General features: G+C 37.9%; 1 protein-coding gene across 1 annotated transcript in view; it reads right to left on the bottom strand.

The window, feature by feature from the left end:
• Positions 1-12496, bottom strand: part of LOC127795066 (WD-40 repeat-containing protein MSI4-like) — a 37559-nt gene that overhangs the window by 7071 nt on the left and 17992 nt on the right. The window contains exons 10-14 of the mRNA XM_052326509.1: positions 10473-10546; positions 10105-10216; positions 9928-10002; positions 5905-5984; positions 5681-5780 (exon numbers count right to left, since the gene is read on the bottom strand). Of these exons, the coding sequence (XP_052182469.1) occupies positions 5681-5780; positions 5905-5984; positions 9928-10002; positions 10105-10216; positions 10473-10546 (441 nt within the window). The remainder of the gene's footprint in view (positions 1-5680; positions 5781-5904; positions 5985-9927; positions 10003-10104; positions 10217-10472; positions 10547-12496) is intronic.

The raw sequence follows: 12496 nt of genomic DNA, 5'->3' as shown, positions 1-12496 counted from the left end.
AGAAATTTCTTATCCTCAAGAATGCAAAGAAGGTTAGCAACTTGAGGGAATTGATTTGAGTAAATTTGGAAGATATTCCTAGGTGTTATTGTCCGAAAGAAGGTTGGACCATCGAATAAGTACTTGAGTGATAGGGGCACCCTATTTATAGATGACTCGTCAGTCCACTATGGATGTTGGTTCCATGGTGTTGTTGTCTGGGTTAGGGAGAGTAAGCCAGGAAGAACTCATTGGTTGTGTTCCCACTTATTTCTTTAAGGAAAGAGACATGAAATACCGGATGAATGTTGGAGTCTTCTAGTAGTTGCAGCCAGTAAGCAACATTTCCAATTCTGGCAATAATTGAGAAAGGACCATAGAATTTAGGATTCAATTTTGAACTAGGCCTTTGCAGTAAGGCCTTTAAGTGGCCTGGTTTGAGATTTAAGTACACTGCATCCCTAACCCGAAACTCCCTTTCACTCCTCCTTTTGTCTGCAAGCTGTTTCATTCCATTCTTAGATGTAGCCAATTCAATTTTCAATAGTTGTAAGGCTTGATGCCTCTATTGCAAATAAGTGTCTTAAGGCTGCCACTGTAGATGAATTGCTTAGGGCTAGTAATAGGGGTGGGTTGTACCCGCGAAGAGCCTCAAAGGGAGACATCTTTATAAAACTATGGTGGTTGGGGTTGTACCACCACTAAGTTAGGGCTAGCCATCTGTGCCAAATCTTATGTTGTAGGAAATAGGTGTAACGTAAGTAGGTCTCCAAACATTGGTTTACTCTCTCCGTTTGGCCATTAGATTTCGGATGGGATGGTAAGCGGTGGATCTGTGTAGTTTGACCCCCAGTAATTTCATCAATTCCTACCATAACAAACTTATAAAAATTGTCTTGGTCAAACACTAATGCTTGAGAACCATGGAATTTCACTAACTGGTCTAGGAAGAGTGGCTACTTCTTGTGCAGTGTAGGGATGGGTTAGGCTAAGGAAATGGACATATTTTGCGAATCGATCTACCACCACCATTATACAATCCCTTTGTTCTGACTTGGGAAGTCCTTTAATGAAGTCCATGGAAATGCTTTCCCATGGCTACCATGGAATAGCCACAAGCTGTAACAGGCTCGAGATGGCTACTGTTTCAAACTTGCACCTTTTACAGACATCACAACTTAACATAAACCCCATCACAAACTTCTTTAGTCCTGGCCAATGGAAAAGTTGTTTGACCTTATGGTAGGTATTCACTATACCCGAATGCCCCCTTATGGGAGACTCGTGTAAGGCCTCTAGTATCCTCCTCTTTAGTTGATCATCACCCCCTTATTACTAATCTTCCTTGATATATAATTAAGCCATTTGTAAGGGTATAGCTAGGCTTACCCGAGGGATCCACCACTAATTACTCAAGTAACTGTAGTGTTCCTATCAGCTGCATAGCTGGAAGTTACATCTTGGTACCAATTCGATACAACAAATGCGATAGCAGCAAAGCTTCCTTCTTCATAACACCTTGACAATGCATCGACAGCTATATTATCCCTCCCCTTTCAATATTGTATAACATAATCTAGGCCCATCAGATTTGTCATTCCTTCCTTTGAAACTGAGTATGTAACTTTTGTTGAAACAAAAAATTTCAGATTCTCATGGTCTGTTCTAATCATGAATTTGTTCCCTTCCAAATAATGTCTCCATTTGTCCACCGCCAACAACTCCTTCTCATATATACTCAAACCAAGATGCCAGGGACCTAAAGCCTAACTGAGGAATGCTAAAGGTCTACCCTCCTGCACTAAGACAACCCCAATCCCATTTCCAAAATGAAAGGTTTACTGAAATCTGGTAATCGAAGGGTTGGCACTTCACTCATTGCCTTCTTGAGTTTATCAAATGCTTCCTCAGCCTTAGAACTCTATTTGAACCCATCCTTTTTCAACAACTCAATGAGGGATGGCTAATTACCCCATAATCCTTTACAAACCTTCGGTAGTAGCCAATCAACGCCAAAAAACCCGTAAGGCCCTTAACATTGGTAGGCCTAGGCCAAGCAATCACGGCTACTACTTTGCTTGGATCAGTGCTTACCCTTGCATTTGAGATGATGTGCCCTAAATACTCCACCTGCCTTTGTGCAAAGGCACACTTTAACACCTTAACATACAATTTGTTGAATCTAAGGATCTCAAAAGTGGTTCTCAGGTGGTCTAGATGTTTGGCAAAAAAGGGACTGTAGACAAGAATGTCATAAAAAAATACTATGATGAATTTACGCAAATAAGGTTCAAAAGTTTGGTTCATCAATGCTTAAAAGGTGGTTGGCGCATTAGTGAGTCCAAAGGGCATCACTATGAACTCATAGTGCCCTTAATGAGTATGTCTTCAGGCTTCATTTTTATTTGGTCATAGCCAACCCTAAGGTCTAAGTTTGTGAAAACTAAAACATGTTTGAGTTCATCAAGCAAATCTTCCACGATAGATATAGGAAACTTATCTTTGATGGTGATGGCATGTAGTTGACGACAGTTAACACAAAACTACCATGTCCCATTCTTCTTTTTTGCAAGTAGCACGGGGGAGGCAAAAGGGCCATGGCTTGGTTGGATGATAGCTCTTTGTAGCATATCTTTGATTAATATTTCAATTTATGTTTTCTGTCTAGACAAGTAACGGTAGGATCTCACATTGACTGGTTCCATGTTAGGTTTGAAGTTGATGGCATGATCATAAGGTCTTTCGAGTGGTAACGAATTTGGTTCAACAAAGAGGTCCCTAAATTCAAATAAAAGTATGTTAAATGAATCAATCTCATGTACCTCCCATTGGTCTTGCAATTGGTTGCTCATTGTCACCCTTAGTTGCCCTTCCTGTTCCTGAGCCTCCCCTAACTCGGAGCTACCTGTGAGGGTCCTTTTGTGTCCCTCCTTCTCAAAAGTTACCTCCATCTTATTGAGATCGAAACTAATGGGGTTTACGTCCTTCATCCAGTCCACCCCAAGAACAAATATCACACCCTCCCAATTTCAACAATCTCAAATCAACAACAAATTCTTCTCCATGCATCTCCCAACAAAATCCCATGCAAGCCGATTGTCAATAAGCACCATCAATTGATAGTTTTGTACCTTTCCTTCTACCTTGATAATCTTGCTATTTGCTAACCCCTTTAGGGCATGCAAGGAAATATCTCTCTTGTCCTCTCCTTCGACCTTTGATGGTCTACTTGGTTCTCCTCCTTCCACCTCTTCATCCTCTTCTCCTTCTAACAAAAGTAATTGTCTCTTACATCTATGTCCTGGGAAATATTTATCACCACAACAGTAGCACAATCCTGCTTGTCGTCTCTACTCCATCATCTTTCTTCCTTGTGCTTGCACGCAGTTAGCCCCTGGTAGGGTAGTATCCCCTTGTGACCTTGACCTGCCTCCTTACCAACTCATCTTTTTCCTACTTGCCAGACGCTGGAGCTTACCCCTCTGATTTGTACTCTCTGCTTCTTCATTAAGGCCTCTACAGTTAGCTCTTGCAACCAGGCAATTTCAGCCACTCGTTTGATGGTTCGGGGTTGCAGCATCTTCACCATTAGCCTCACCTCATCACTTAAACCACTAACGAAACTTGATACAAAATATTCTTCTATTAGGTAGGGGTTATGGATCATCATCAATGACCTTAGTTCCTCAAACTTGAGCTGGTAGACCTCTACCGTTCCTTCTTGTTTGAGTTTATTGAATTCTTCGACCATATCCATCATACTCCTATCCCCAAATCTCTCACACAACTCATTTACAAACTCATTCCATGGACAACCCTCTCACTCGAATCCACCCTTGGAACCAAGCATCTCCCATCTCATTGAGGTAGGCAGAAGCTAATGTAATCTTCTGCTGATCGAGCACATTGTACATAGTGAACATCCATAACGTCTCACCAACCACCTTGGGTTGTCCCCATCAAACAGTGGTATCTCCAACTTCGGTGCAGGGAAACTCGGCTGGTTGCAATTAACTTGAGTCTCTTGTCTACTCTCTAAAGTGTTATCCCCCATAATCTTCGGTTCTATCCCAAACTCTAATGACCTTACTAGTCGGTGTCCCATTCCCACTCCAGGAAGGATTGGTTTCGATCGCTCCCTAGGAGGAAATTTAGCAAAAAGCCATACCAATTGTTGGCTGGAGAACATCCTCATAAATTAATGCATTTATTCCTTCATCTGATCGCGAATCTGTTTTGTGTAACATATTGCTTTGTTCCTGATTCTCCTCTCTCCATCATCCTATCAATCCTTGTCACCACCACCATTTCAACCGATGACTCTAGAGTTTCCATCCGCACATGCATATCAGCCATCACCACCGTGACTTGCTAGAGTTGTGACTCCGTCTGCTTCATCCTTGTTCTATCGACCATGGTGACGAACTTCACAGGAAGAACAACACCCAAGAGCGTTGCTTTGATACCAAAATATCAGCTCCCAAAGGATCTGATCAATTCTCTCACCAATTTAGTGAGAATGTTAGAGAAGGATGAAGAATTAAGAAGTTTAGAAGGAATTAAAAGAACGGAGAATGGAGGGAGAAGAGAAGAGAGAGAGAGATTCGAAAGAATATCATAATTCTGGTATTAGATATTTTTCCTTAGGTGTGGACAGCTTGTATATATATAACCTGGTCCAGCCACCCATGTGCAGCTAACTGCCTCGAATTACAAGCAATTAAGCTATGTCACTAGGTACAAGCTCTTACAACAGTAACTACTCATCATCTATAGTCTTCTCTAACTAAGGTACCCCCCTACATAGCTGGTACATAACACAACACTACATTACATATTAGAACAAATTTGATCTTGACTTCATCTCATTCTGTTCTAGAACTGCTTCATTTCTTCTTCCAGTTATCCTTTTAGTTTGAAATTCTCCTATCTTTTCTCTCATAACAACCTCATCTCTTATGCACTCGTTCACAACTCAAACTCATTCTTTTCTTATCTTCTCCAATAGGTGTCATTGGAGAGTTTTGATGTTCATCGAAGAGTTTCTACTTCAATGCCAATCGCCATCAAGGATTTGGTTGTCCTTCAAACCACACCAACCACCATCAGGGTTACACTACTCATCAGAGGGGCAAAAGACCAATGGGGTTCCTATGCATGTTGTATGCCTACCATTTGGTCATTCGAGAGTCAAAAATGACTATATCTCGAGGTCACTAATACAAGTCATCAACGACATGTCAATCATTGCAAGTCTCCCCACCAAGTGTGGTGCTTGGGAGGGTGGTTTCTTTTTTATATGTGTAGGGTTGAAATGAACCCAACATAGAAACATCAATTTTGAAGTTTCCAAAAATTCCAAGATTTGCAAATGTGTTGGATTTTTTTTTTTTTTTGGAAACAAAAACAAAACAAAAAAATCAAACAACTTTTTCTCTTTTTGTTTCCACAGTTTGAAAATGAACGTAGAAAATTGGAAAAAGCAATGAAATCAATCAGTCCCTAAACTTGTTTCTACTAGTTTCAAAGAAATATCAGTTAAAACATATTATAAATATAATTCCATCCTGAAATGTGCTGGTCTCCATGTCACACCTAAAGGATGTAAATAAAACATAAGTTATGGAATCTTCTTAAACTCTTACAAGAGGGTAAAGCAACACTCTGATCGCAAAAAAACTAGCAGAAAAGTTGCAAATACCTGCAGTGTTCCACCACCACCAGTACTTTCACCATCATCAGACACACTGACAATTGTCCAAGGGTCACATGAGTTCCAGTGGAAATCAACAACCTTATCCCTGTATGAGTCAATAGGAAAAGCATAAATGTATCATTTGCTTCCAAGATCAATTAGTACCCAAATCTAGCCACAAAACACTTCATCAAATACATACTAGCCAGCTAGTCACAAGAGGACCATACCTGTGTCCAGCATGTCTAAAAAACAAGCCTGGTGGATGATCTGAAACTCTAGATAAAGCATTATCCGGTCTTTTACCAATCTGAAACAATATAAATTTATCAATTCATTCTTGTAGAGAATAACAAAGCAGCTAACAGAATAGTTAAAATGTCCCATAAGGAACTTCTACAAGTACAGGTTGAGAACAAAAATTCTTACAGAGTGAAACAAGAATAAGAGGAATAACTGAAAGAGTTTAAGAACTAAAGACTATTAATTAAATTAACAAATTATCACTGCAAAATATAGATGAAATTTGGAATATTTGAACATGGATTATCCTACTGGATTAGACAACTTCCCCCAAATGCCAGAATAAACCATAAGAAATAGCATGAAGCATCTAGGGAGCCAAATGATGAACAGAGTGAACAAGAAAAGGAAAGGAAATTGTCAGCTCCGATAGCAAAAAGTGAAGCACAAAGAAAAGAATGACAAGAAAAAATCAGGAGAACAATGAGATGAGCGAAAAAAGAAAAGAAAAGAAAAAGCAGCAGAAACAGAGAGAGAAGCACAGATAAAGGAGACAGAAACCAAGTAGCAATCTGTAAGAAAAGAATCTAAGGACAGTCCCAGTGGAGCTGAGATGGTATTCAACTGTGTAATTGTCCACGAAGACCAGAGGAGGCAAGAGTCAACTGTCCTATCAGTTTCCAAAACAGAATGTCAAAAAGATTGACTGGAGGGGACACCATTGCATGTTGACTACTGAAGGTCCAGAAACACAGGTAGGTCAACTGGTTGTTTGAAAGTCAACTGTCAGGTTGACTGGGAAAAAAACAGATGAAGAGGTCAACTGGTTAATTGACAGGGGAATCAAATATCAGGACCCCAGAAGCAGCAATTCAGCTGGTTACTGCCGAGTCAATTGGTGGAGTCAACTAAGGTGTTATGGCCCAGTTTTACCATAAACCAATGATGAAAAAAGTAGAGTTCAATTATAAGATGTGATTAAACACTTAATAGCAAGAGTTTGAGGATCATCCTGGTTTGTAAAATGATGTAAAAGAATTAACTCTTTGTTACATTATAAGTGATTACAGCGAAGGAGATGTTTATGTGTTTGGAGAGGGAGGTGGTTTTCTTTCTTCTTCTTCTTCTCTTTTTTTTTTCTTTTTTCTTTTTTTTTTTTTTTTGGGGGGGGGGGGGGGGGGGGGGGGGTGGGAGGGGGTGTTGGGTGGGTTGATAATCACTTAATATGCAACCCAAAGCTGTGCTCAGGCACCTAGGGCATAACACATTTTTATTTTAGGCTTATCCCCTCCAACAATCTCCCTTGATAGTAGCCACACCTCAAATCTAGCTTGAAGAAACACCTTGCATGGCTAAAGTTGATCAGAAAGCCAGCAATAAAAAGTGTGTGATATCTTCTCTTAATTGTCAACTTGAAGGTGCCTAGTAGCCAATACACTATCAAGGACTACCATCATAGTGTCAAAACAAGAGCACCAAACATAGCTCGAGATCGCTAAATGAAGATAGCATGAAGTAGCTCCTTGAGATGCTTCCTTAACTAACTCTTAAATGCCCATTCTACAAGAATATTGAACCAATTGCCTTACTCCCCACACTTCCCACATGGATCCTAACTCACATGCCATATGACATCCAAGTATTGTACAGTATAAAACTCAGCATTTCCTGCCATCGCGTTGTCTTTCAGTCAATATTCCTTGGCATAACAAGCTCGAATTACAGTTTGCCAAAATAGTGATAATAATGCAGAGTTTGGAACTGTGTAGCAGACCCAAAAACAATAGTCCAAACATGATGCGGTCACCAATCAAGACTCGGCCCAAGGCCAACCCAACTAAACCGGAACAGTATCACCAAAATAGTAGTGCCATAATGTTATTTTAATACTTCTTAAGTTTTAGAATTCTACTTTATATTTCTACTTGATTTAGGATTCTATTTCATGTTTCTACTTGATTTAGGATTCTATTTCATGTTTGATTAGAGTTTTATTTTTATTAGGATTCTAGTTGACTTTTATTTAGGATTTATTTCTATTAGAATTCTAGTTGAATTTTGTTTTCCAAATATTAGATAGATTTGGATTAGCCAAACACTATAAATATACCTAGGATCTAGAGTTTGTAATCAAGTTTTTCTCAATCAAATTTCAGCAATCTATTTGAGTTTTCTTGGCAAAACAGTCTTGTTTTTGCATCTTCTTGAAACCCATGCTTCGGCCATTGAAGTTTGCTCTTTCAAGAGTTTATTTTGGTGTGTTTTTTTCACACACGCGCTACACGCTGCGTCAAAACACATATCACTTGCTAGACCTGAATAAAGTGTTAAGAGACAGGAGAAGGGAAGAGAGCAGCAAAGTAGAAAAATTGAGACAGGAAGGTAGCCCCATGCCCAGAATCAATGAGCATGAAAAAATAACCATAAAAGAACACCAAATATGCAAAGGATAACAGAGGGAAAGATAGCTAAGAACCCAAAAAATTTCTTACTATTCTTTGTTATCCATGTCCCCATTGTTGTTAAAATCCCGATTTTATGCGTACGATTTTACGATTTTACGATTCGAAGACCCCCAAACGATTCAAATCCCATGTAAAATCCAATTTGGGATAAAATCCTATAAAATCTCGATTTTACATGTACGATTTTACGATTTTACGCTTCAAAGATCCCCAAACGATTTTACGATTCAAAGACCTCAATTGATTTAAGTTGTAATTTAGAGGATGCTTCCAACGTCTCAATGTCACATAGCATCTGACATTGGAACTTATGTAATGAATTGTTATATTTTGCCTCTAAATTGGAACTTGATTTAACATTGATTGCATAAGTTCCAATGTCACATAACATCTAACATTAATTGCATAAGTTCCAATTTACTTGATTTAAATTATAATTTTTACTTGATTTAACATTGATTACATAAGTAAATCAAGACAAACAAGTAATTAATTAATGGACCACCCAACTCCAAATCGGGATATTACTTGATTTAATCAATGTTAAATCAAGAAAAAATTACAATCTAAATCTAATGGAAGACGTTGGAAGCATCCTCTAAAGAATTATAAGCTATATTTTACCTCTAAATTACCTATATTTTGCCTTTAAATTGCCTATACCAACCTGCTAGTTTTTGAGCTATATTTTGGAAATATCATCTTTTGAATTATAATAAGGAATAATTAGGCTATTAAATGATATTAATTCATTTTCCACAAAATTATGTTATTATAAACATATATTTACAAAAATTAAAGGGTATTTTTAATTATTTCTAAAATCTTACGATTTTACGATTCGATTTTACGATACGATTTTATGGACCCTTTGTCGATCCCACATAAAATCCCGATTTTAACAACCTTGCATGTCCCTCTTTCTTTCTTTATATGGCTCAACATCCTGAGTAGGTAGCAAGGTGCCATGTACCTAGGATTTGCCCAAGGTTTTGATAGAAATTGGAAGAAATCAAGGGGGAATCAGACTGAAAGGGAGGGAAATATAGCAAGAATTCGGGGAGGATTACAGAGAAATTAGAGAGATCAGGAGAGAATTCAGAGGGAAATTGAGAGAGAAGACACGAGGAAATGAATAGAGTATTTTACACCACACAAATCTGACCTATCTACATGTGAAAAAAAAAGGAGAGAGAGAGAGAGAAACAAAAACAAGAAAAGAGGCCAATTAAGAGAGGGTGCTTGTCCAACAGACCAAAACTAAGTACAAAGGAAGAATGCCCCATGTCCACTTTTTGGTTCTCTCCTCAAAATAATATCCCAGATAACTAAAAACTTATGCTCACACACATGGCATGTCGCCGTGGCATGGTTTGCCCAACATCATTCCTTATCTAACGCTCTGTAGTGGCTTAGCAAAGCAAAACATTCTTTGAGTTCCCCCTCTGGCACATATATCTGAAGGCTACCATATGTTGGGTGCCGGATAATACCATCAATAAAAACACAAAAAATTACAGTATGTAGATGGTTTAGCCTCCATACCTTTTCGTGATCCCAGATATTCAAGATACCATCCTCTGCTGAACTCCCAAATACAGATGACTTGTCAGGAGACCACTGAAGACAAATGCAATTCCATATTAGTAACAAGCATAAAATCCAAACAAATAACTCCTTTCTGGTAAATAACACATTCAACGGCAGTCAATCTACCAGGACCTGTACACAAAGCACGGCAGCATTGTGACCCTCAAATATATGAACAGGTGATCCAACTCCTCCAGAAGTGAGCTTTCGACGGTCAAACATGTGAATGGAATTATCAGCTGACCTGAATAAATAGCATGGCAAATTAAAGGTGCCACCAGAAAATGTAAACACAAATTATGTGGTATTGTAAGTCAAAGGTTCAATGGAGACGCTGCTTGTGTTTTTAAGTGTCATCAGCACCAGAACTGTCAAAAATATACCTCCATAATGCTTCAACTACTTAAATTGAAGGGACCAGAAGTGTATGATTGAATAATGGACCTAAAAAAGGAGAAAAAGTAACATATATATATAATATATATATATATATATATTACCCCGTTAGTATGAGATTAACATCATGAGGATTCCAATCAACACAGTGCAGGTCAGCATTGTGAGCTTTCTCAACCTTCAAAAAGAACCACCACCAAAAATACAAAGCCATTGTCAGCATTAACTATGATGCAACAAAATAAAGCAATTGCAGATGGAATCCATAAACATGTAATAATAAGGATGGATGATACTTTAAAATAAGCAAATAAGAAGAAGCTGATAGAAAAGAGTCAAAACAGAAACATAGAGAGATGTTACTCCAAAAACAGAGGGACTCTTCAAGATTTTCAAATCATGATTTTGTCCACCGTATGAGTCCTACATTGAGACCACTAGACCAAAACTAAGTCAACTATAATAAATTATATCAGTTTGTATCTCTAAGCACTGATAACTACGTAAGCCAAGCAAAAGAATATAATTCATCAAGACGTGAAGCATAACTACAGATATATCTATCACGTTCCCAGGGTGGTATTTGTAATTTTCTTTTCTGTTATAGATATTTACCCTTAGCTATAGGTGGTTATGATTACAGTTGTACTGTACATGTGGGGCTGTGAGGATATAAATAAGCGACAGCTGTAGGATGGAAGGGCATGTTGAGAAATGAATTGAATATTCTACGTTATCTCTCTCTCCCTTGTCTATTATCTCTCTCCCTTTCTCTCAAACATTCTCCCTGTTCTTGATTTTCCTCTCTCTTCCATCTGAACTCTTCCCCCAAAATTCTTCTCTTAATCTTCCCAATTCCCTTTTCATACCCTAGCTCAACCCGAGGGTGTGACAATATGTAGCTCAAAAGAAATATCAAATAACTGCATATAAATGTACAAAAGTACTTCTATATAAAAGCCCTGTCAGTTATTATCTTTGTCGATCTGACTTAGCCCAAAAAAATTACTTTCTTTATACAGCATCTTAAACTAGGCTGCCAACATGCCACCGCAAGTCGGGATGGCGTTCATTTTCTTCTTCTTCTGGGGAAATTGAGAAACTTATGGTTAGAATAGGAGAGAAAGGCATCATAAGTTGGGTTAACATAGGAGATGAAGGCAAAATTTTGAGAAGATTTAGAGGGGTCAATACAAGAAATACATAAAGAGAGAAGATCATTATAGGAGGTGACTTAAAAAGATCATATGGGTAGAGAAGGGTATGGGTATAGAGATGTACACAGGGGCTATGGATTTCAAGAAAGAATAATGAGTCAAGCTATTTTGAATTTTGCCACAGCATATGAACTCATCATAGAAAAACACTGGGAAAGAAATGGGATAAACACTTGATCACATATGAAAATGGCTTATCATCTATTCAAATAGACTACTTTCTTATGAGACAAGAAGACCACTTATGGTGTCAGGATTGTGAAGTCATACAAGGAGAATGCCTAACCACTTAACATATTCTTATGGCCATTGATGTCCATATCAAAAAGTATAGAAAAATTATACAAAACAAAGGCCAAGAATCAGATATTGGGATTAAAAGGTAAAAAACAAACTGTTTTCAAGGAAAAAAGTGTGGCAGAAGAGATTGGACTATAGAAGGAGAGGCCAGCCAAATGTGAATTAAATTGACTACTATTATTTGAAATACAACAAAAATTATTCTATGAGAGTCAAAGGCAAAGCCTGAAAACAAAAAAGAGTCTTGGCAGTGGAATGAAAAGATATAAGAAAAAATGAAATAGAAGAGAACTTGAGAAAAAAACCTTATTGTTATAATGAAAAACCTAAATGTGTATATTTTGGCAAAAAAGAAGCAAAAAAAAAAGGCAGGCTAATAAAGCAAGGTCAAAAGCTTATAAAAATTTATACCGACGACTTGAAATAAGAATTAGGATAAGAGATATATACAAAGGCAAGACAAAGAAAAATAAGGGATCTAAGCCAAGTAAAATGCATAAAAGACAAAAACCAAAAAGCACTTATAAGTGAGAGGGCAATCCAAAAGAGATGGGAGGAGTATTTCTCAAAGATACTCAATAAAGGTGAAAAAACAAGCATTATGTTAGGTC

This window comes from Diospyros lotus, chromosome 2 (genome assembly GCF_014633365.1).
Source record: "Diospyros lotus cultivar Yz01 chromosome 2, ASM1463336v1, whole genome shotgun sequence".
Taxonomy (NCBI): domain Eukaryota; kingdom Viridiplantae; phylum Streptophyta; class Magnoliopsida; order Ericales; family Ebenaceae; genus Diospyros; species Diospyros lotus.
Note: the sequence above shows the minus strand (reverse complement) of the source record. Positions and strands in the feature narration are given on the sequence as shown.